This window comes from Pan paniscus, chromosome 8 (genome assembly GCF_029289425.2).
Source record: "Pan paniscus chromosome 8, NHGRI_mPanPan1-v2.0_pri, whole genome shotgun sequence".
Taxonomy (NCBI): Eukaryota; Metazoa; Chordata; class Mammalia; order Primates; family Hominidae; genus Pan; species Pan paniscus.
The window spans coordinates 47,693,986-47,720,282 of NC_073257.2; the positions used below are offsets into that span (position 1 = coordinate 47,693,986).

At 40.1% G+C, this 26,297-nt stretch overlaps 1 protein-coding gene across 5 annotated transcripts in view; it reads right to left on the reverse strand.

Annotated features, from left to right (window-relative positions):
* Window positions 1–26,297, reverse strand: part of CUL2 (cullin 2) — an 80,925-nt gene that overhangs the window by 43,989 nt on the left and 10,639 nt on the right. For 3 of the 5 annotated variants that reach the window (XM_003814779.5, XM_034930289.3, XM_034930288.3), the window contains 4 exons: window positions 17,487–17,627; window positions 9,239–9,341; window positions 7,097–7,191; window positions 643–748 (listed from right to left, as the gene is read on the reverse strand). In XM_003814779.5, coding sequence (XP_003814827.1) covers window positions 643–748; window positions 7,097–7,191; window positions 9,239–9,341; window positions 17,487–17,605 — 423 coding nt within the window. In that variant the 5' untranslated portion in view covers window positions 17,606–17,627. Of the gene's footprint in view, window positions 1–642; window positions 749–7,096; window positions 7,192–9,238; window positions 9,342–17,486; window positions 17,628–20,374; window positions 20,815–26,297 lie in introns of those variants that run through there. The other 2 variants (XM_055092630.2, XM_055092629.2) reach the window with 2 other exon arrangements.

Here is a 26,297-nt window from a genome sequence, read left to right on the forward strand (position 1 = left end):
ATTAATTTCCTATTTGGCATCTGCTTCCCTTACATGAACGTACAAGCTTTTGTGTGCAGGGACCTTCTGTCTGTTCACCATTGTATCCCCAATGCCTGGCTACTCAATAAAGATGTATTAAATGAATAAACAAGCTTGTACAATAATACTTCTTTCACAATCAGCATAATTTTCCATATTTTAACTTGCACTGTACCTCAAGAACTTGAATGGACCAAACTGCCCATTTAATTGTTTTACTCTGAATTTAATTACTTTTAAAGTAAAGTTACAATAAATTTGTTGTATCCATAAATTTGTGTTTCCTCTCCTCTAGCCTGTCTTTTAAGTACTTGTCCCCTGCACTTTTTAACTACAGGGCCGTCAACACTTTATAATTATTTCTGAGTTTTTTCACAATGCAGAACCATTAACTCTATCATTCATCCATTATAAATTTAATTATCAAAAGAGTAGTTGTCACATCTTTTTTGTTCCTCTGAGGATTCTTAGGAAATCACTATAGCATTTTATTTAGGATCTTTTAAATCTTGACCATTTTAAGCTAGCCAAATCAGTGTCCTTAAAAAATGATGTGCAATCAAATTACCTCAGTGTATAAAAACATACTTATGTTTGCTAGTCACTTAAAGAATGTCCTACCTCTCCTATTTCCATAAGTGGTTCATTCATATCTACACCACCATAGCCATACTGAAGGTCCGCTTCTGTTAATTTATTCTTTTTAATAAACTGGGTGTTGAGATACCTGGAAAATAAATGTAATATCAATGGATATTAAGTTAAAGTCAGTAGGAAAGCAAATAACTTGCAACTTTAGAAGAATATTTTTAAGATTACATATAAGCCATGGAATAGCCTACTAACAAATCCAAAAGAAATGAATTATGTAGAGATTTGAAATATAATAAAAATTAAAATTATCAGCCCACCTTTCTCTGCAAGCCCTTACAACACCCTTCTAGCCCCACAGCTCTTATCCAAGTTTCAGAATTTCTACAATCTCGTTTGCTACTTCCCAGACTCTTCTTGGGAAAGTCAAGATAAAGTCCACTTTCCAAAAATTAAACAGAGAATGGTTAAAAGATAAAAGTCAAGTTAGCTTTCCAATTTATATTCTAATCACCAGGAAGAAATGCAATTTTTCATTTTTAAACAAAAAAGATCACAATCAGTAGGTAAGAAAATGGAACAGAGTGTTACAGATAGTAAGTATGGGCAAGATTGACAGATACAAGATGACTTTGTCTACCAGAGGAAAATGAATTATACTAAAAATGTTTAATATATTTCAAGACTAATAAATGTGATTAACTCTAAGAATAACTGAGATGAATACAGAAATCTATAAAATAAAATAAAACATGGAGAAAGGACTCGTAATGTTCAACTGTGTAGTTTTTAGGATCCCAGATTTCACTATAATGCCTTTAACGGTCACCACCTAAAACTATTCATTTGAAAGGTTCTGCTAGTGTAAATAGCTACTGACAATACAAGTATTTTAGGCAACAACCCAAGAAATCTATACATGAATATATACACTTTTCAAAATTCACTACACCAAAATGAAGGGTCCACTCAGCATTTACAGACAAATTAAAAACAAAGACAACCAAAACAAGACAACAATTTTGGGAAACAATTAAACACATAATTCCTGGCCAGGCGTCGGGGCTCACGCCTGTAATCCCAGTGCTTTGGGAGGCTGAGGCGGGAGGATCACTTGAGGCCAGCAGTTTGAGAGCAGCCTGGGTAACAGCGAGACTGTCTCTTAAGGAAATAATAATAATAACTCCTAGAAAATTGACTCCAAAGTGGTATACCCACAACCATTTACACAAGCTCCATCTCCATATTCACTAGTCAAGGCTCTAGGCTCCACGGCTTACAACCTTGATGTACCATTTGATATTTTAGTGTCCTCTGACCATAAGTTACAAGATCATACTCTTTTTTTTCCCCTTTAAAATGCCATTTATTCCTTCCTCTCTATCCTCACTGTAACTCTCAAAATTTCATGCTGAGTTTCTAACCATGCCTTCCAGCTAAGGAAAGAGGAATAAGATTGAGAGACAAAAGTAAAAGGTAAAGAGGGGATGGCCTCTCCACCTAAGTGCCCCATCCCAGATATTCTGAGGGTAGTCAGTCCCCTTTCATCCGAGTCTCAGCACAGACACACCTTTCAGGCCTGCCCTGAACCCCAGAGGAGTTAGCCTTCACTTCCCAGCCCTAAGCAAGTAACTATTTAATGCACAACTGTTTTACTTTCTTCACAGTAATTGCTACTATATGAAATAATCCTATGCTTTTATTGGTTTCTTTTTTTGTGCATTCATCTCCTCTCTAGAATGTACAGTATACAAAGCAAGAACCTCCTCTTGTAGACAGCATCCACAGTAGTGGCAGGCAAAAGTCAAGTCCTCAAAAAATAATTACTGAATAAATAAATGGATAACATTCCAGACAGCAAGGATAGCAAAAGCTAACAGTAGAACACAAACCTGGAAAAGCAGCCTGCAGCCAGATCATAAAAGCCATGAATACCAGGAAATAAAAGTAATCACTAACATTTATTGAGATCACCTGTCAGACACAGCCCTAAGCATTTTATGTGGCTGAATACTATAAGACAGATGTATGTGGTACTCCTATGATCATTTTATACATAAGAAAGCTGCAGTCTAGAGAGGTTAAAGAGCTTGCCAAAGGTCAATCGGCTCCTAAGTGGCAGGGCTGGCACAGAAACTCAGGAGAGGTCTTCCACTCCCATTCAACATCGGCTGAGGGTATATTGTGTGCCAGGTCAACATGAGGCACTGGAAACACAAAGATGAAAAGCAAAAATATGGTCTCTGCCCACACAGAGCTCACTCTGTGGTACAATATACAAACAAATATAAGATTTCGTCAGGAGCGGTGCTCCCTCAGTAGAGGGTACTTAATTGTCATATTACCATTTACATATGCCTTCCAATATGGAATCTGCTCCAAACCAGTTTTCTTTTCTGGTCACTGGCACCAAGACCATTCCAGTAACCTCGCCTAAAACATCAGAATCACTTATCTCATCCTTCCATTTTGCCTGCTTTAATCGGTCAGTCTTCCTGTCTTCCTAAAGTATGCATCACTTCCTCTCACTACTTCCTTTGACTTCCAGTGTACTTGCTGACCCTCTGCCCCGATTATGTGGAACACTTTTATGACTTGGCTCTACTTCAGTTTCTGGCATCTTTAATTCATCTAAAAATTCTGCTGTCAGGATGTTACTTTCCTATTCAGAATTCTACAGGAGCTTCCTTTACCTACATAATAAGTGTAAACTGCCTAGCATAAAAGCAGATGCTGAATCTGCAGATCAGGCCTGCATTCACTAATCCATTCCAAAGATCTAGATGTATATTCTTGAGCCAGGTATTGATTTAGTGCAGCTTTACATGCTTTGTATCTGCAAAGACAAACCAGTATTATCTTTTCCTCACAGAATAAAATTTAAACTAACTTACATTAACTATGTCTTTCTTATTGCAGATTTTTACTCTTGGTAAATTTAAGCTTGAAATACAATGTTTTAAAATAAAGTCATGGCCAGGCACGGTGGCTCATGTCTGTAATCCTGGCACTTTGGGAGGCTGAGGCAGGCGGATCACCTGAGGTCAGGAGACCAGCCTGGCCAACATGGTGAAACCCCGTCTCTACTAAAAAAATACAAAAATTAGCCAGGCATGGTGGTGGTTGCCTGTAATCCCAGCTACTCAGGAGGCTGAGGCAGGAGAATCACTTGAACCCAGGAGGCGGAGGTTGCAGTGAGCCGAGATCGTGCCACTGCACTCCAGCCTGGGCGACGGAGCAAGACTCCGTCTGAAAAAAAAAAAAAAAGAAAAAAAGAAAATAAAGTCACAATTTAAAATATAAACAGTGCCATTTTTCATTTTAATATGGACACCATTCTTATTTTATAAGTCACTGTAGTATTTTACAATCAAATTTATTAACCACATATTTGCTTCTTAATAAAGACATGGGGCTGGACGCAGTGGCTCACGCCTGTAATCCCAGCACTTTGGGAGGCTGAGGCAGGCGGATCACTCGAGGTCAGGAGTTCGAGACCATCCTGGCCGACATGGTGAAACCCCGTCTCTACTAAAAAAAAATACAAAAATTAGCCAGGTATGGTGGCGCGTGCCTGTAATCCCAGCTACTCAGGAGGCCGAGGAAGGAGAATCACTTGAACCTGGGAGGCGGATGCTGCAGTGAGCCAAGATTGTGCCACTGCACTCCAGCCGGGGAAACAGCGAAACTCTGTCCCAAAAATTAATAATAAAAATTTTTAAAAAAGAACACTTATGATTCATGGGAGAAGGTCTAAATATCATTATGAACAGGTGATTAGAAGATGCTGATTCTATAAAGGGAAATAAAATCTCAGGATTCCCAAAACTCCTATGCCAAAACAGGAATTTAACCTTGGAGGCTGAGTCATGCTAAATGGCCATCCTCTTCCTAGACGAATAACTCTTACAAGTTTGTGTCGAAACATTATATATTAGCCAGACCCCCGTGGTAAGGCAAAAGTCATCAGCCATTTCCTGATGACTAACCCGCCTCAAAAAGTCACTCATTCGTAAATTCTTTGCTAGCCTCGAAACCATTAAAATGTAAATCCTCCCATAACACAAGGACAGGTCAATTGTAACTCCAGATCTGTAGTCTAAAGTCTAGTTCCTAAAACCTAAGGTCTGTTAGCATCCACCTGATAAGTGTCGATTCTTAGCTGATATTCCCAGGCACAGAGCATCTTGCCTTTGCAAGATGAGAGTAATCATTCCTTCCCTGAGATGTCTGCACAACTGTTTTCTTCTTCTATTTCCTTTTGCTTCAAAGGTTTACCTTATATAAAATGTAGATTTACTGGGCATTAATTAGTCTCACAAGTAGGTAACCATTTGCCTCACTGCCACCACCCCTCATGTTTTAAGGAAAATGTATAAACACTAACCCTCCTAAGAACCTCTTTGGACAAAACAGCCACAGATGCATCTGTGCCTTGCGTTTTTCCTGGGAGCATCCTTAAGCTAGCTCAATAAACCTTGATTGAGACAGCTGCCTCAGTCACTCAATTCAGTTAACACTTCCAACCCTCATGGATGACTTAGGGGGTCAAGACTTCAGGGGAGGAAGTGACTGGAGGTGTGGTGGAAACATCAAGAGAACTCAGAAGTGGATCCTGAAGATGGGACTGAATTGCTGCAATCTCATGATATAACTTGAATGGATAAGGAGTTGCTTCTTATGGATGAGAAAGTGGTTTCTTGAGACAGAATCTACTCCTAATAAGACGGTATGAACATTGTTGAAATGACAACAAAGGATTCAAATATTACATAAGCCTAGCTGATAAGGTGGTGGCAGGGTTTGAGAGGACTGACTCCAATTTCGTAAGAATTTCTACTGCAGGTAAAATGCTATCCAACAGCATTGCGCCCTACAGAGAAATCTTTTGTGAAGAAAGAGTCAACTGATGCAGCTAACTTCATTGTTGTCTCATTTTAAGACATTGCCACAGCCTCCCCAACCTTCAGCAACCACCACCATGATCAGTCAGCAGCCATCAACACCGAGGTAAGAAGACTGGCAAAAGGATTACAACTTGCTGAAGGCTCAAATGATCAACAGCATTTTTTTTTTAGCAATAAAGTAATTTTAAATTAAGTTGTGCACTTTTTTTAGACAATGCTACTGCACACTTAACAGACTACAGTATAGCATAAACATAACTTATATGCACTGGGAAACCAAACAACTTGTGTGACTTGTCTTACTGCAATATTCCCTTTACATGTGGTGGTCTGGAACTGAACCCACATCATCTCCAAAGTATGCCTGTACAAGAAGAAGATTGAGAATAGAATCTACTTAAGTGAAATACCATGTTTCTGGAACAAGATTATGGTAGAATGAAGTGGTTAAATGGATGGGCTTTGGATTCAGACTGATCTGGGTTTAAATCCTGCCTTTGTGATTCATTAGCTGAGTGACCTTCAACAAAATCATGCTCTCAGCATTGCTTTCTTCCTCTGTAAAAAACAGAGATACTAACTAACTCATATCATTTTACACACACATACACAAACACATATTAAATAGGCTGCAACATTTACTAAAAGTTCACAAATAGCACCAATTTAATAGTACTAATTTAGCAGGGCACAGTGGCTCATGCCTGTAATCCCAGCACTTTGGGAGACTGAGGAGGGAGGACTGCTTAAGCTCAGGAGTTCAAGACCATCCTGGGCAACATAGTGAGACAGCATCTCTACAAAAAATAAACAACATTAGCCAGGCATGGCGGTGCACACCTGTTGTTCCAGCAACTGGGGAGAAGGGTGTTCGAGGTGGGAGGATTGCTAGGGCCCAGGAGGCTGAGGCTGCAGTGAGCTGAGATCATGCAACTACACTGCAGCCTAGGTGAGATCCTGCCTCAAAAAATAAAAAATAAAAAAAAGGACAAAATAAAAGAAAGAAAAATAGAAAAAGAAAGAGAAGCAATCCAGGCAGATGGAACAGCACCAGGAAAGGCAGGAAGGTGGGAGAGACCATGGGCCATTAGGAAACTACAAGTAATTCAATATGCCTAGACCATGGGGAATGCAGAACTTCAAGGGGAAAATAACCCAGTAATTTATCTAACATCGTTTGCATCAAACATAAAATACTGAATGCTAGAGTCAAATAAGAACATATCGAGGGGACATGAGCTGAGATTTTCCCACTAAGTTTCATGCAAGTTGAATTTTCACATTGATCTCTGTTGAGATTAAACATGTGCTACAGGTTGTAAACAATCAGAAGAAACAGAGCCATGCAATTGAGTACAGTTTTACTTTCACAGAACGTTCCACACACTCCCTGGCTCCTAAATACCCACCTTACCCTGACTATAGACCTTTCCCCACAGCAGAGAAAAGTCCATGTCAGAGAGAATGCTTTAGTTTTGCATATGTGAATGAGAAATAGGCAATAAAAAAATTATCCTGTCAACTACTGAATGCAGGCAACGCTGCTTAGCTTGTCTAGATTTTAAAGGCACACTCACCTATATAAGCAGTCCATATAGTCTGCACCCTTGCTGTATTCTTCCCAGTACCTATGATACATAACAAGTACTTGTTCTTCTGACTCCAAAACTCTCTATATAAAGAGGAAAAATATTTTTACTTGAAAAGCAATAATCATTTTCACTGTCAACCATAAAATGTATCAAAATTAATGTTCTAAAATAATTTACATAATTCTAGCTGTACAAATTACATTTACACAACACATATTAACTACACGTATTAAAAATGAAACAACTGGGAAAGATGTGAGTCTTCAAAATGAAAGTGAAGCATCCATAAGAGAGAATAAACTGAGCCGAACGCAGTGGCTCACGCCTGTAATTCCAGCACTTTGGGAGGCCAAGGCGGGTGGATCACCTGAGGTCAGGAGTTCAAGACCAGCCTGACCAACATGGTGAAACCCCGTCTCTACTAAATAAAAAAAAATTAGCCAGCCGTGGTGGCACATGCCTGTAAGTTCCAGCTACTTGGGAAGTTGAGGCAGGAGAATCACTTGAACCTGATCGCACCGAGACCCCGCCACTGCACTCCAGCCTGGATGACAGAGCAAGACTCTGTCTCCCAAAAAAAAAAAAAAAAAAAACACACTTACAATGTAACCTAAAATATAAAATTGCAAAAAAATTATTAATGTCTTACATAGTTATCACTTACGGTGTTAACCAAAGCTCACTAGCTTACAATAGCAGAACTTTAAATTAACATACTAAACACTTTAAGACCACTTTAACACACTTGCTATCAAAAGCACTTTTATAAGCAGATAAATGATCACATTAGAACACTAAAATGCACATGCCATATACAATCAAAAGTAGAGCATTTTCCAATATTTTCAGGGAAACAGCACACAATCAATTGTGCCTTACTTATGAGGGTTTTTTTTTTTTTTTTTTTGGTACAGGTAGTGTCTCACTACATTGCCCAGGCTGCTCTTGAACTCCTGGCCTCATATGATCCTCCTGCCTCAGCCTCCGGAAGTACAGAGATTACAGGTGTAAGCCATCGCACCAGGCCAGTTCTTACCATTTAAAAAAGTATCTACTCCTGACCACGTGCAGGGTTAGACAGTTTAAATAAACTGTGTTGTTTTATTCCCATTTTATAGATAAAGTCAAAACTCAGTCCATAAGGTAGTTGTTAAGTGAGTTGCCCGTGGTTACAACAGCTAATAAAAAGCAGAGTGAAGATTCTTACGCAGGCACTAAATTATCTCATCCAGTTCCTGATTAGATCAGTAGTCTAAATTAAGTTGGAAATGCTGTCTATAGCAAAATACTGCAAAATTCACTGTTTATACACAGATCATGTCTGTGATGCTGCCCCTCTATGTACGGCATACTAATAAAAAAACTGGTCACAGAGACAGCTTCTATCACCATTTACCATTTCTTTTTAATTTTAGATTTTGGGAAGACTTCATATAGCATATGAAAGGCAGCTAAAAAGCTGAAAATAATAACGACAGAGATTTACCAAGAGATAGGAATAAAAAACGAGGGAAAATTTGGCTGTATAAACACTATCCAGAGGACGTAGGAGCACATTTTAAAACTCAACAAACCCTGAGCTGACCCTCTCCTTCATTTACTAATTACGAGATGCTGAGCAAGTAAACTGATTTCCCTAACACAGTGCTTGACTCAAAGATCTTAATATGTATATATTTTTAAAATGCTGATTAAGAAGCAAAAACAAGGGAGGCCAAGGCGGGAGGATCACTGGAGCCCAGGAGTTTGAGACCAGCCTAGGCAATATAGTGAGACCCCCGTCTCTACCAAAAAAAAAAAAAAAAAAAAAAATTGCCAGGTGTGGTGGTGTGTGTCTGTATTCCTAGCTACTCGGGAGGCTGAGGTGGGAGGATCACGTAAGCCAGGGAAGTCGGGGCTGCAGTGAGCCATGATCGCGCCACTGCACCCTAGCCTGGGCAACAGAGCAAGACCCTGTATTTAAAAAAAGCAGCAGCAGCAGCAAAACAAGCTGACCTTGATAAAAGTTCTACACTGGAAAACTAGTAAACTAGTAAAGTATACAACTAGAAAACTAGTATACAAGTAGAAAACTAGTAAAGTATACAACTATCAACATATTTATATCACGTATGTATCATTGCTTACCTTATGCAAATGCCGAACGTGATTTTCCAAAAAAATCTTAGTTTCTGTATAAAGTCTTTCTCCAAGGGGTTCAGGATAGGCCACACATAAAGCATAGATATCTCTAGTTAAATTATTAAGGTTTTCATATTTATTGGAGACAATTTTAAAACATAATGAGATTTACCTTGTTTGGCATTAAAAAATGAAAAAACATTTCTTTTTGTGGTTTAGCTTATAATATACATAATACTGTTATATATATGACAAGATAGAATATATAACCATGCTTACTTTATATAAGATTCATTCACTTATTCATTCCACAAGTATTTATTGAGAATTATTTGAAGACACTGTAAGGAAAATGGTTCTTATCAGAGAGGTTAAAATCCAGAGGGAGTTTCTGGAAAATCAAATTACCCAGAATCCTACAAAATAAGGTTTATATTAGAATGGATATTAGTATCAATAGTATCAATGATATTAGTATTCATAGTATCAATGAAGGGCTATGGAATATGACAAGAGGCAGTTATGTCTAAGCAATTCTGAGAAACTAAACAAAAATTATTCATTTGACACAGCCTCCTACATCATAGCAGTCAGGATACTCTACCGTTATTCTATCAGAAGAAATATACCATGAATAGGAATATCAATTAAGTTTCTGAACATCAACTAAGTACCTTGCTAAGTCTCACCAGAGGTAGATAACAGAAGGAGTGGAAAGAAGTAAGACCTGAGACTTTACCTTTCACTAGCCAGTGATCTTAACCAAGTTTCCTAGCCTCTCTCGGGTGGCATTTCTTTTTTTTTTTTTTTTTTTTTTTTAATATCCTTTGCTTTATTGGATCTTCTCAACATCTCCAATAATTAGAAACATTATAAACCAAGAAGAACAAAAGATAAGACTTAAGGCAAAGTCCATTTATAATTTTGGGGCCAGACACGGTATTAGATTATGATTCTGGGAACTAGGTGTTTCATATGCTGCCTCCAACTACTGTGACAAGGCATTTTGGAGGTAACAGCTCATTTGTCCACAGGAACAATGATACCAGAGCAACACAGAGGTCAGGACCTCCTGGTGGTTATACTCCAGAACCGTACCATGATAAAGCTATGCCATCTTATCAGTACGATGACCACCACCAGGTGTCTCCAAGGTAAAGATAATGAATCTTTCCCTGACATCTCCACAGGTCCTGTAAGACGCAAATAAATTCATATATGTTAAAGTACTTTATAAACTGCCCATCATTAACCAAATATAGAAGATAAAGGACCTATGAGCAACCTGAGACCAGCCTAACTAAAGATGCAGATACAAACTGGAAATAAGGCTGATGATTCAGGATGAAGTCAGGTATTAAAGTTTAATAGAAAGATTAGGAAATACTATGAAATAAAAATGTTAACTTAAAAATAAGGATGCAAATTCTTCCTCCTCTATGTCCCCCTGACACTTCATATACGTTCTTCTACAAAATTTATTTTTATACAGTAAAATTTATTTATACTTTTCCCAACCACATTAGCCTATTCTTCATCAACTCCATACTCCCAGCTCCCAGGCATGGTTCCTAGCACTTGACGATTTATTAAATCCTGCTGAAGGAAAGGAGATGCAAAATCAATCTCACATGCTCCATTTACCTAGCATCCTTACTCCAGAAAGCACAAGCAGCCCTCTCCACATTTATTTACTTATTTATAAATTTTTTTATCAGTTCTATTTATATATTTTTAAGCTTTATTTATTTATATTTTTACTTGAAAAAATTTTTTTGTAGAAACAGGGTCTCACCATGTTGTCTAGGCTGGTCTCAAACTCCTGGGCTCAGGCAATCCTTCTGCCTCGGCCTCCCAAAGTGCTAGGATTACAGATATGAGCCACCGCTCAATATATCCACTGCATGTAAATGTAAACAAAATCTACTGGAAGGATTTGTGCCAAATCTCCAGCTTAAGGAGAAAGGAGCTACACAAGAGAGGTGGTACAGGGAGACTCTCCCATTTCATTCCATATACAGTACTTCTGCACTGTTGGACTCCTTCAGAATATACGTATTTTTTTAATGCAGTGAATCCACCTTAATAAAATTTTAAAGTTTATGTTTTAACTCACCATAGTTTTGGGTCTCAAATCACTGTATAATTTTAACCAATTAACTATGTTCTTTTTCTCTAACCTATTCAAATATCCAACCAACCAGGAAACGTTTAGCCCTTATGAAGAACACCTACGAAAATGAGCTTTTCAACCTCCAACACTCAGTTATGACTTGATTATAGACAAGACACTTTAAAAGACAAAAAATGTTGGCTGGGCATGATGGCTGATGCCTGTAATCCCAGCACTTTGGGAAGCCAAGGCGGGCAGATCACCAGGTCAAGAGATCGAGGCCGGGCATGATGACTCACGCCTGTAATCCCAGCACTTTAGGAGGCCAAGGTGGGCAGATCATGAGGTCAGGAGATCGAGACCATCCTGGCTAACATGGTGAAACCCCATCTCTACTAAAACACAAAAAAATTAGCCAGGCGTGGTGACAGGTGCCTGTAGTCCCAGCCACTCAAGAGGCTGAGGCAGGAGAATGGCGTGAACCCGAGAGATGGAGGTTGCAGTGAGCCAAGATCGCACCACTGCACTCCAGCCTGGGCTACAGAGCGAGACTCCATCTCAAAAACAAATAAATAAATGAAAATTTAAAAAAAGAGATTGAGACCATCCTGGCCAACATGGTGAAACCCTATCTCTACTAAAAATACAAAATTAGCCGGGTGTGGTGGCACACGCCTATAATGCCAGCTACTCAGGAGGCTGAGGCAGGAGAATTGCTTAAACTCAGGAGGCGGAGGTTGCAGTGAGCCGAGATCACACCACTGCATTCCAGCCTGGCAACAGAGCGAGACACCATCTCAAAAAAGAAAAAAAACACAAAATAACTAGGTCAGATTTCAACTTAAACATTCTTTCACTAGACTTATCTTTTCCTAAGTCATTTTTTAGGGAGCCAGAATACAAAAACTCCTCTATTTATGAACTTTCCAGTTTAAAAATGTCTCAGTCAGAAACTAAGCTGTTCCAGAATGCAAGCTCATAGCTGCAACCAAAAGACAGTCCTAACCAGCAGCAAAGTTATTTATTTTATTTCATGTTCTCTATTAAAAGGTGTTTCCTATGCTTGGCTTAATTTTGAGTTTTAACGGTATGAACTCTATTATGCCATGGGTCAAAAACAATGAGAGTTTTGCAATGGGAATAAAAGGAAAGGTTACCTAAAAAAATGAAAATGTAAGACAACCAAAAAAGGATTTGACAATTTAAAAAAATACAATAAAATTAACAGTAAAAAAGAATTTGCTGACTTTTTTTTTTTGAGACGGAGTTTCGCTCTTTTGCGCAGGCAGTGCGGTGGCGTGATCTCGGCTCACTGCAAACTTCACCCTCCGGGTTCAAGCAATTATCCTGCCTACCTCCTGAGTAGCTGGGATTACAGTTGAGCGCCACCATGCCTGGCTAATTTTTTTGTATTTTTAGTAAAGATGGGGTTTAACCATGTTGGCCAGGCTGGTCTCAAACTCCTGACCTCAGGTGATCCACCCGCCTCAACCTCCCAAGTGCTGGGATTACAGGCGTGAGCCACTGCGCCCCGCCAGATTTGCTGGCATTTCTAATGAGAAAGAATACAGATGCAGTATCTACGAAATCATGAATTAGCAAACAAGGATAAAAAATGACTAATTAAATCGAAAATTTTCAAGTGCACAGCTAGTGAATCAATGTGAACAAATATCAATTAGCCTGATGTAATTTAGAATAGGGTCAGGCAGTTGCTGATGCACCAAATACACCTGACTATAGATAAAATCTTTTCCCATCTGTAAAATCTAAGAAAGAATGATGGGCTACTACACATAATCTCCATGGTTACTAAGACCTTCTTCTTCTAACACTTGTGAAAAGTGTCAAGGATACAGGTACTTGCCTCAATATTTTTCAATGACATCAAAACTGGTCTATGTTTGAAAGAGATGCCTGATAGAATATAAACTAGAAATGATAGGTGTGGTAGCGCATGCCTGTAATCCCAGCTACTAGGGAGGCTGAGGCAGGAGAATCGCTTGAACTCAGGAGGCTGAGGTTGGAGTGAGCCAAGATTGCACTATTGCACTCCAGCCTGGGCAACAAGAGCAAAACTCCATCCCAAAAAAAAAAAAAAAAAAGAAATGAAGACAACAGTATGCCTGGGTTTAAATGGTGGGAGGATGAACTCATATTCCTACCTGGAAGAAATACGTTGAGGGAAGGCAATATTAAGTCTCCCCTAACAATCATTTTGGACTTACTATAACCTTTAGATGCCACTTCTCCTCCAGTAGGAAAATGTCTACATTATGCTGCTGGAGTCTGGAATGGAAATCTGTCCTAACAGCTACTAAAAGAGAGAAAACCTTGAGTAAAAGTAAACTAGAACAGGGCCAGGTACAGTCTATTTATACAAAGTCCAAAAATCAAAGAATTCACCATTGGCCGGTCACAGTGGCTCATACCTATAATCCCAGAACTTTAGGAGGCTGAGGCGGGGGGAATCACTTAAGATCAGAAGTTCAAGACTAGCCTGGCCAACATGGTGAAACCCCATCTCTACCAAAAATACAAAAATTAGCCAGGTCATGCACATGTAATCCCAGCTACACGGGAGGATGAGGCATGAGAATCACTTAAACCCAGGAGGGGGAGGCTGCAGTGAGCCAAGATCACACCACTGCACTCCAACCTGGGCAACAGAGTGAGACCCTGCCACAAAAAAAAAAAAAAAATTCACCATTATTGTTTATTCTATTTATATAAAGTCCAAGAAAATTCACCATTTAAGAACCACAAAAGGGCCGGATGTGGTGGCTCATGCCTGTAATCCCAGCACTTTGGGAGGCTGAGGTAGGCGGATCACGAGGTCAGGAGATCGAGACCATCCTGGTTAACACGGTGAAACCCTGTCTCTACTAAAAAAATACAAAAAAATTAGCCGGGCATTGTGGTGGGCGCCTGTAGTCCCAGCTACTCGGGAGGCTGAGGCAGGAGAATGGCATGAACCCGGGAGGCGGAGCTTGCAGTGAGCCGAGATCGAGCCACTGCACTCCAGCCTGGGCGACAGAGCGAGACTCCGTCTCAAAAAAAAAAAAAAAAAAAGAACCACAAAAGGCTGGGTGCAATGGCTCACACCTGTAATCTCAGCACTTAAGGAGTGCCAAGGCACATGGAACACATGAGCCCAGGGGTTCGAGACCAGCTTGGCCAACATGGCAAAACCCCATTTCTACCAAAAATACAAAAATTAGCCAGGCATGGTGGCGGGCACTTTTAATCCCAGATACTCGGGAGGCTGAGGTATGAGAATCACTTGAACCTGGGAGGTGGAGGCTGCAATGAGCTGAGATCACTGCACTATGTCTAACAAAAAAAAGAACTACAACGCACTATGTCTAATAAAAAAAAAGAACCACAAAAACAACAGGCACAAAAATCAAGATAGTAGTTAGCTCCTAGAGAAACGGGTGGGATTGTGAACTTAGAGGGTCACGTGTTTCGGGTGGGGGTTATAGCGAATGCGGACAATGTTCTATTGTTCAATGTTCTATTGATAATGTAATTGCTTGCATTATAATTATTTGTGCAACGGTGTATTTTATGAACTTGTCCATATTTGTGTTATTCACACTCCCCACAAATGCATGCTAAAAGTTCAAATAATAACACATATTTGAAACAATGTGGAGGGACCTGTTTTTTCCTTTTCAAAGTATTTACATTGTATGGCCCTTAAAATTTCCACTTAAGATATTAAGGGTCAGAAGTGAACTTTATATTCTTGGGCAAAATAACAGGGAAAATGATGGAATTTTACCTTATAACAATTAGTAGCATAGTCTTTTATTTATTTATTTTTGAAACGGAGTCTTGCTCTTATTGCCCAGGCTGTAGTGCAAAGGCCCGATCTTGGCTCACTGCAACCTCTGCCTCCCAGGGTTCAAGCAATTCTCCTGCCTCAGCCTCCCGAGTAGCTGAGATTCCAGGCACCCACAACCACGCCCAGCTAATTTTTGTATTTTTAGTAGAGACGAGGTTTCGCCATGTTGGTCAGGCTGGTCTCGAACTCCTGACCTCATAATCCGCCCGCCTCAGCCTATCAAACTGCTTGAATTGTAGGCGTGAGACAACGTGCCCGGCCTGTACTCTTTAATCATTATTTTTGCAGACTTTTTATTTTGGGGGTGAGAGAAAGTTCATGATCAGGTGAAAAATAACTGGCCCAGCCACCAGCTGGGCAAGGTGGCTCACACCTGTAATCCTAGCACTTTGGGAGGCCAAGGTGGGAGAAGCGATTGAGCCCAGGAGCTCGAGATCAGCCTGGGCAACATAGTGAGAACTCACCTCTACAAAAAAATTTTAAAAATCAGCCAGGTGTGGTAGCACATGCCTGTAGTCCCAGCTACTCAGGAGGCTGAGGTAGGAGGATCTCTTGAGCCTAGGAGGTTGAGGCTGCAGTGAGCTATAGTCACACCACTGTACTCCAGCCTGGGTGACAAAGTGAGACCCTGTCTCTAAAAAGTAAAAATTAAAAAAAAAAAAGGATAACTAAACCATATTAGATGGACCAAACAAATAACATCAGAGAAATAACAGTGACTGAAGGGGTCACTTTCCAGGGAAGTAATCTATTTCAAAACCACTTAAAAACCAAGAAATTCACTGTCGATTCTATACAATGATGAAGAACACATTTCAATTTTTTTTTCTTTACCTCCTGTTCATTTTCCCTCTTCTTGCTCTTCTTGTAGTCATCTATAACCAACTCCTCTTCCCTCTCTGCTCCTTGTTTTAGCTAAAATATCCTTAAAAGCACCTATGAACTTGCCTAGCCCAATCTCACTAACACACAAGTAGCAACACTTTTTCAACTTTTATTAAGATTCTTGCCCCAAATCAATCCATAATGTTCCACAGAAAAATTAGCCATCTAATTCAAAGGCAGAATCTGTATTGGTTATCCTCTAGATATACTGGAAAACATAGGAAATTGGATCTTTAAGATACTATATTCAAGTCCGTGCTCCATCAATTACTACCCGTATGACCCTGGGCAAATAAGTCCCTTACCTCTGAGATCAGTTTCCTTATCCGTTACAGTCAAGTAATTATTTTTGCCCCACTGATCTGATAGACTTGTTTGAGGTATCAAACAACATAAAAAATACAAAAGATCTTTTCAAACTTTGAAGCCTTCCAAAATGTCATCACCCTTTTACATATCTTCAGTGCCCAGAACATAGTTGGCTTAACAAACTTTTCTTACTGCCTACTGCAGTTGTAATGAATTAAATGGTTTTCTGTTGGTCTAAAGAACTTTACTCTTCTTGCATCCACATTCAGCTTAATATTAACAACTGAATTAGGCATTCAGAACAAGCTGAACTACTATCTTATGAAATCAGAGCTTTTCTAAAGAATGTACGCCCCATATAATGAGGGCAGCCCTTCTGTAGCCCCAGAAGATTGCTAGAGACGGCAGCACTAGTTAGGTCTAGCAGATCACTGTCATGGAGGAACGCAGGAAACTAGGCTTCAGGGCATCCTAGAGAAATCACCAATCTGCATTGTTACATAAAACTCTCAATTCACACATGTAGGCAATCTAATGAAAAACACGCTTCCACCCCAGTCACTGAACTTGCTGTTCACTCTCCAGCAAGCGCACTCTTCCCCCCAAAATCACATGGCTTGCTCCCTCACTGCATTCCAGTCTCTGCTCTAATGTCACCATCCTCAGGGAGGCCTTCCTTGGCCACCCATTCTAAAAGAGCAGCACCCACACAGGTGCTCCAAGCCTCCCCCACGTCCTTATCCTGCTTTCATTTATCACGACCTCTTCTTGAAAGCAATGACATTAGATTTTTTTTTTACCTGTTTAGTGTCTATTTCTATTTTTATAATAGAAAGGAATTTTTTTTTGTTCACCAACTGTATTCCCAAAGCCTAAAGTAGTCCTTGACAGATACTAAGTACTCAACAAATACTTGTTGAATGAAAGGTTATCAAATACTGATTGCCATAAAAGAGGTGATGAACTTGGAAATGTAGATGATAATATATTAGAAAATAGTTACATGGGAAAGTTCTTCCATAACATTGAACATGTTCTCAGTTTTCAACAAATTTATCAATTTTAGAACATTGATCAAGCTGCCATTAAAAGGATACGAGAAACGGTCATTCCATGTTGCTCTTTCGACGTATTCCAACATGACCACGGCTTTTATTGTCGTCAAAAGTTTGTTCCATGTTTCATCAAAATCTACTACTCTTGGTTTCAAAGACATTGTGCAAGTGTAGTGTTGAAATCTGTCAATTAAAAAACAATAACAATGTTAGCAATAATTCCATAAGCTTAGTTTTTTTGTTGTTGTTTTTTGTTTGTTTGCTTTGAGACGGAGTCTCGCTCTGTCGCCCAGGCTGGAGTGCAATGGCGCGATCTCGGCTCACTGCAAGCTCCGCCTCCCAGGTTCACGCCATTCTCCTGCCTCAGTCTCCCAAGTAGCTGGGACTACAGGCACCCGCCACCATGCCCAGCTAATTTTTTGTATTTTTTTTTAGTAGAGACGGGGTTTCACCGTGTTAGCCAGGATGGTCTTGATCTCCTGACCTCATGATCTGCCCACCTTGGCCTCCCAAAGTGCTGGGATTACAGGCATGAGCCATCACACCTGGCCAGTTATTTGTTTTTAAAGCACTACATAATTAAATAGCATGATATATGCAAGGAGTGAGAAAAGAACCCGGCACACAACAAAATGTTAGCTACCATCTTTTCATGACTATCCAGACAAGAAATTTCACAGACTATTTACATTCATTACAAGCTCTAGGAAATGGAAAGCTTCTAGTACAAATTATTTATGATCAAGGGTATAGTTTCAAAGATTTATAGTCCTCATTTAATATTGCGAGGGAAAGAAACGGGGACCCACTTAACCAAAAGGCCAACTTCCATCATGGGAAATAATGCAGGACATTCAACCGAAAGGTTTTGGCCCCAAATCCTTGTGGTTTGCACTCCTGAAAGTGGGGAATGAGGCAGCATGCAAGGGAATATGAGAAGACACAAGAAAATAAAAGGCTTTACCTTCCTGGAGCATCAGTTTTGGTATAAGATTAGGGAAGAAATTTACATTTATATTAAACCAAACAGGGATGAATTATGGAGTAGAATATAAAATTCACATGACCTTTTAAGATTAAAAAAAAAAGATTCCACAGAAATGTCAGGTTTGCAGTGGAGAGCTTAAGGCTCCTTCCCAGATTCTTGGGGTATCTACCTCCCAGTTCTAATGAAAAGCATGGCTCTAGCATGGAACCCCTGGCTCCAGTGAACCTAATGGGCTTTTTTTTTTTTTTTTTTTTTGAGACAGAGTCTCACTCTGTTGCCCAGGCTGGAGTGCAGTGGCGCAATCTCGGCTCACTGCAACCTTCACCTCCCAGGTTCAGGTGATTCTCCTGCCTGAACCTCCCGAGTAGCTGGGACTACAGGCGCCCGCCACCACGCCCGGCTCATTTTTTGTATTTTTAGTAGAGACGGGGTTTCACCATGTTAGCCAGGATGGCCTTCATCTCCTGACCTCGTGATCCACCCACCTTGGCCTCCCAAAGTGCAGGGATTACAGGCGTGAGCCACTGCACCTGGCCCAGAATGGGCTTTTAAGGGAGTTCAAAGACTCCTGCCTCAGACAAACTGCATTTAGGAATTAGCTGGTTTCTGGAACAAAAGGGTCCCAAATTAAAAGAGAAACTTTCTAAGCTAAATGTAATTGCTCAAAGGAACATTTTTCTGGCAAATGTTTTAACAGCCTCCCTCATGTCTCCCCTTATTAGCAGGACTGTAAGACACCAACCTAGTCTGTAGCCAAGGCCAAAAAAGGATGAAACATCTTTTCTCATCTCCCACCATAGGGGAAAGGGGAGGCAGAGAATGGGGAGGAGGGAATGATGCATAAAGAGAATGAGCAAAGGGAGCGGGTAGGATGGCGGCCGCACCACCAGCCATGGACTGGGAGAGGCCCTTCTGTGTTTCCAGATGAGAAGAGAGCTCAAGGAATCCCAGGAATAGACTCCATGGAAAAGAATGAAAAAAATCAGAGAAAAGCCAAATATCCAAAAGAGGGTATGCCTTGTTGAACCACATCCTCTTTCCTCAACATACCAAAGCCTCCACCTCCTGGCCTTCAACTCATTCCCAAACTATCTATAACGGATTAGCAGCAATTTTACTCTGCAAAATTGAGGGGAAGGTGGGAGTGGAGGAGGTGGGAGAACCTACTGAGTTTCCTAAGCTCTAAATAAGGGAATTAACCATGCCTCCTTCTCTTCCTTGTTTACTACATCCTATCATCAACTGTGCACATGAGTATTTCCTGAATCCATCCATACTTGTATAGCCCTACAAATGCTCCGGAATCAGGCCCTCAGCAGAAATAGTAACAGTTAATATTTACATTGTGTATAATGCGAGCCAAGCACTAGTCTAAGTACCCTGTACAAACTTGTTTAATCCTCCCAACATTCTGACAGGTAGGTCCACTGTTGTACCCATTTTCTTTTCTTTTCTTTTCTTTTTTTTTTTTTTCTTTTTCTTTTGAGATGGAGTCTCGCTGTTGTCAGCCTGGGCTGGGGTGCAATGGCGCAATCTCGGCTCACTGCAACCTCTGCTTCCCGGGTTGAAGTGATTCTCCTGCCTCAGCCTCCCAAGTAACTGAGATTACAGGCGTCCGCCACCACACCCGGCTAATTTTTTATTTTTAGTAGAGACAGGGTTTTTCACCATGTTGGCCAGGCTGGTCTCAAACTCCTGACCTCAAGTGATCCACCCACCTTGGCCTCCCAAAGTGCTAGGGTTACAGGCATGGGCCACTGCGCCTGACCTGTTCTCCCCATTTTCTGAATAAGAAAACTGAGTCACAAGTGATTCAGAAACTTGCTTAAGGTCACAAAGCTATGTAATGGTGGCATCAGGATTCAGACCCGTGCTGCGGCCGGTGCTCTAGGCTGCTGTGTGCAACCATGCTGCCTCACTAACATGCTTGGTGAATACTTACTCCTTGCCAGGCACCATTCCAAGCTCTGAGGATACAGTGGACAAAACAAAGTTCTTGACTTCAAGATCAGAATCTCAGATCTTGCCCTTATCAAAGACACAAAAATAACCTACCTAAGCCAAAAAGTTGACCATGTTACTCTGTACATAAAGTACAAAGTTTGTTGTTTCCTTCTACAGACAGCATTCAGTTTAGGCTCAACTGCAACATGGCACCCAAGCTTCCTCTCCTCCTGGTACTCCCTACTGTGACATCATAATCTAGGAACTTCTCTCTGCTTAGAGATCACTGAACACATCAGCCTGATTCATACACTTGCCTTTACCCTTACTATTTTCTCTACCTAAAGTGCTTTTCTTTTCCTTAGCTGCCCCCTCCACCCATTCCACCTAACTCCCACTGATAGTCTAACCTTGGTCCACTAGCTTTTTTTTTGTTTGTTCCTGAGACAGAGTCTCCCTCTGTCACCCAGGCTCGAGTGCACTGCAACCTCCACCTCCCACGTTCAAGTGATTCACCTGCCACAGCCTCTCAAGGAGCTGGGGGATTACAGGCACGAGCCATCGCACCCTAATTTTTGTATTGTTAATAGAGACAGGGTTTCACCATGTTGGCCAGGCTGGTCTCGAACTCCTGAGGCTCAAGTGATCCGCCCGCCTTGGCCTCCCAAAGTGCTGGGATTATAGGTGTGAGCCATTGTGCCCGGCCTACATCTGCTTTTAAGAAACTTTCTTGGACCATTTAAGCTAGGTAAGGTGTCCTATCATAGGTATTACCTGAGAACTCCACACTTCCCTCTATTAGAGCACTTCATCGCTCTGAACTGTAATTACCTGAGTGTTTCTGAGAGTGGGGACAATTCTGTAACTGCGTACCAAAAAGCTAGCGATGCTCCCCTCACATTCGCTTTCTCCTCTTATAAAATGGAATCATATTATACACACTGCTTGTAAATTAGTTTAACAGTTGCACAGACTTTTTTTGCTTTATGGAATCAGACTGACACTGACTTCTCTGTTGAGACTGATAGATTTCTGGTACCATAGGAAAATACACAGTTACAATCCATGCTTGGATGGATAGCAAATCTGGAAGCCAAGGTGCAAGAAGCACCAGCCTCGTGAAACACACCAAAAACTGACAAACCAATAGCAGGAAGGTATGCTGAGACAGTCTGTCAAGATTCTCTGCTTGCCCAGCAGAAAGCTCATATAACTAGGAAAATTAAGTTTCTTAAAAATGTTTAATAATAACATTCAGAGAAAGTTTACACAAGGATGTGAAAGAGACAGGGCAAAGAAGAAAAAGGACCACAGTCACACTATTTCTACCCCCCAAGCTGTCAAACAACTCATAAATCTATCAGTCTTGTTCTTCATTCCTGTGCCTTAACGAGATTCCCATGCGCACTCAGATTGTGTCCCATCAAGTAACTGCAAAAATCCAAATCTCCTGAAATCACCACAGTTCCTTTTAGTTTTCTTCTGAGTTCCACTCTTGCAACAATGGGGTTTTAGACACACAGGTCCAGTGGCTAGGGCCACTTATGGGCCCTAAAACACACACACACACACACACACACACACACACACGCACACATGCTCCACATTTTTAAAAATTGCAAAATAAAAATTTCTATTTAATTACCTGTTTCCAGAAAACATTATGTCAACATTAATACAATATTTGCAACATTTTTGTTACATTTGAAAACACTTGTAGATTTGATTTCCTCACAGCATAATTTCTAAATATGCATGATTGTCAATAATAATTACAAAAGTGAATTATAAAATGCAGTTACCATATGACCCAGCAATTCCACTCCGAAGTATAAAGAGAAATAAAACTCCCAAGAGAAATACAACATATTCACATAAAAACTGGTACACAAATGTTCACTGTAGTATTATTCATAAAGGCCCTTGAAATAGCTCAAGTGTCTATCAACTGATAAATGGTTAAAATGCAATATATCCATACAATAAATTATTATTTGGCAATACGAGGAAATGAAGTACTGATACACACTATTACATGGATGACCCTCAAAAACATTCTACTAAGTGAATGAAGAGGGCCACAAAATAGCCACATAATGTATGAATCTATTTATATAGATTATCAAGAATAGGCAAATCTAGAGACAGAAAGTAGGTGAGTGGTTGACTAGGGAACTTGGGGGGAAAATGGGAAATGACTGCCAACAGGGTGAGGAAAATGCTCTAAAGTTGATTGTCATGATAGTTGCACAACTCTGGGAATATACTAAAAACCATTAAATTGTATATTTCAAATAGGTAAACTGAATGGTATGTGACGTATATCTCAATAAAGCTGCTATACATTTAAAAATGAATTATAAAATCCTACCAAAAATTTTAGAGCAATTTAACGGGGATGAGGTGGAAGTAAGTATCAATACATCCATATGGTCATTTAGCATAAAATTCTGAAATCTCAATCTCTCTCCCACCACTCCCGTGTACGACCTCATTGCCACCTCCCATTGAATGAGGCAATAAATGTTATATGTTCCTGGGTGTATTTTATACATATATGTGATTTGTTACTCCCTTTTACATAATACAAACATGGTATTTTTTTCATCTGTTTTACATAAATGGTATACTATTCAGATTGTTATATATCTGCTTTTTTCTCTTAAAAGTATATTTGTGGCCAGGCACGGTGGCTCACGCCTGTAAGCCCAACACTTCGGGAGGCCAAGGTGGGTGGATCACCTGAGGTCAGAAGTTCGAGATCAGCTGGCTGACATGGTGAAACCCATCTCTACTAAAAATACAAAACAAATTAGCCAGGTGTGGTTGTGGGCACCTGTAGTCCCAGCTACTCCGGAGGCTGAGGCAGGAGAATGGCATGAACCCAGGAGGCGGAGCTTGCAATGAGCCGAGATAAAACTCCCAAGAGAAATACAACATATTCACATAAAAACTGGTACACAAATGTTCACTGTAGTATTATTCATAAAGGCCCTTGAAATAGCTCAAGTGTCTATCAACTGATAAATGGTTAAAATGCAATATATCCATACAATAAATTATTACTTGGCAATACGAGGAAATGAAGTACTGATACACACTATCACATGGATGACCCTCAAAAACATTCTACTAAGTGAATGAAGAGGGCCACAAAATAGCCACTGCACTCCAGTCTGGGCAACAGAGCAAGACTCCGTCTCAAAACAAAAAACAAAAACAAACAAACAAACAAAAAAAACAAACAAAAATTAGCCGGGTGTGGTGGTGGCTGCCTATAATCCCAGCTACTCAAGAGGCTGAGGAGGAGAATCGCTTGAACCTGAGAGGTGGAGGTTGTGGTGAGCCAAGATCATGCCACTGCACTCCACTCTGGACAACAGAGCAAGACTCCGTCTCAAAAAATAATAATAACAAAATAAAAAGAAATAAAAATCAGGCCAGACGTGGTGGCTCACACCTGTAATCCCAGCACTTTGGGAGGCCGAGGCAGGCGCATTACCTGAGGTCAGGAGTTCAAGACCAGCCTGACCAACATGGAGAAACCCAGTCTCTACTAAAAATACAAAATTAGCCGGGCACGGTGGCACATGCCTATAATCCCAGCTACTCAGGAGGCTGAGGCAGGAGAATCGCTTGAACCCAGGAGGCGGGGGTTGTGGTGAGTCGAGATCGTGCCATTGCATTCCAGCCTGGGCAACAAGAGTGAAACTCCGTCTCAAAAAAAAGAAGAAAAGAAATAAAAATAATATTTAAAATATATATTTACAGATGTAATGATATGCTGTCTGAAATCTGCTTCACAATTAAACAGCTTGCTCATGAGTTGATAACTGTTAAGGATGAATAACAGGGACATGGGGATTTATTACAGTATTCTTTTTTTGTATGTGCTTACAATTTTCCATAATAAAGGAATTTAAAAATCCTACTCCTCATAAACATCATTAATATTTTCATAAATTTAGGGGAGAAAGCACATCATCTCTAACTGAAAGCCGTTACTAACCTTCCCTTCTGAGAATCTTAACTTTCCTGTGAGTTTTAGGATTCCAAAGTTGTAGGAGAGCTCACAAAACACATGGTACTGTCCCTAAATGTGATGTGTTAACATAGCCTGACAAAATGTCCACCCCCAAAAAACTTAAATTACTAATAGCAGAAATAAAAAATATATACGTTTGTTAAGATCAGGTGAATTTTTTTTTTTTTTTTTTTTTTTGAGATGGAGTTTCTGTCTTGTTGCCCAGGCTGGAGTGCAATGGCATGATCTCGGCTCACCACAACCTTCACATCCCAGGTGTAAGCAATTCTCCTGCCTCAGCCTCCCAAGTAGCTGGAATTACAGGCTTGCGCCACCACACCGGTGTAATTTTGTATTTTTTTTTTTTAGTAGAGACGGGGTTTCTCCATGTTGGTCAGGCTGGTCTCAAACTCCCAACCTCAGGTGATCCCCCTGCCTCAACCTCCCAAAGTGCTGGGATTACAGGCGTGAGCTACTGCACCCAGCCCGACATTTTTCATATAAAGAGATTTGTTCCTGTGAACTCACTTGCTGGAGCAAAAAAACAATTTAGATAATTTCAGCAGGTGAAAGTTACAGTATCTCAAAAGATGCATTTTGGTGTTTTGTATTTTACTTACCTTCTAAAAGTATAATTATCAATAATGTAAATGGCTAACCACTTACTATTTTGATTCTCTTTATAGTGAACAAAACTCCTGAATGACGATTTATTTCAGTACTGATCAGCAGCACCAATAAAAATTTGGCATCCAAAAATTATCAGTAAGATACAATAGAGTGGTCTAAATTGACTTCAGATAGTTAAGACACCATAATTAGTTTTTTAAATGCCACTCAATAGGCTTAGAGCAGATTTCCTTCCAAATGCATAAAATGAGAAAATACTTAAGACCCAATAAAGAGCCTTACAGCAGTCCCCTGCCTTATCCAAGGGGATACGTTTCAAGATCCCCAGGAATGCCCGAAACTATGTTTTTTCATGTACATACATACCTATGATAAAGTTTATTATATAAATCAAGCACAGTAAGAGATTAACAAAAACTAGCAGTAAGATATAACAATTATAACAATATGCTATAATAAAAGTTACATGACCATGGTCTCTCAGAATATCTCACTGTGCTGTACTCGCCCTTCTTGTGAAGGTGTGAGACAATACAATGCCTATGTAATGAGATGAAGTGAGGTGAGTGACACATGCATCGGAAGGTCGGCATTAGGCTACTTACTACTGACCTTCTGTATTCCTGAATATGTGTTACAGTCCCTGACTTAGAGTTAATGGCTTGGTGTCATTCGTCTCTGGGGATCCCTTGCTGAGTCTTCAAATAGGCTCAATGCTTTCTGGCACAGTATGTTGCCATCAAGTGGAACTTGTCTCTGCTCATGTCTTCCACCCACCAGTGTAATGCCTTTTCCAAATTAACTAAGCACTTATTACACGATATAACTATCACTTTTACAGATTGAGATCTGACAGCAAAACTAGTAAGAATTTCTTTCTTCACAATTTCTTTTCTTTCATAATTGTGAAGAAAGAAAAAGAAATTCTTATTAGACCTGCTTACAGTAGGTCTTAGCAATCTCAGTCTATTATTTTTTTCTTTCCTCATTGAGAACTTTCAACTTTTCGTGTAAAGGAAGCACTCTATGGCAGAAGCCTCTCTGGTGTATCCATATTGCTAGGATCACTACTCCTGTACTTTGGGGGCCCTTACTAAGTAAAATCAGGGTGACTTGAACACAAATACTGCAAAACTGCAACAGTCTATCTGATAATCAAGACAGCTACTAAGTGACTAATGGCAGGAGGCATCCACAGCGTAGAGATGCTGGACAAAGGGATGATTCACGTCTGAGCAGGACAGTGCAAGATTTCATCACACTACTG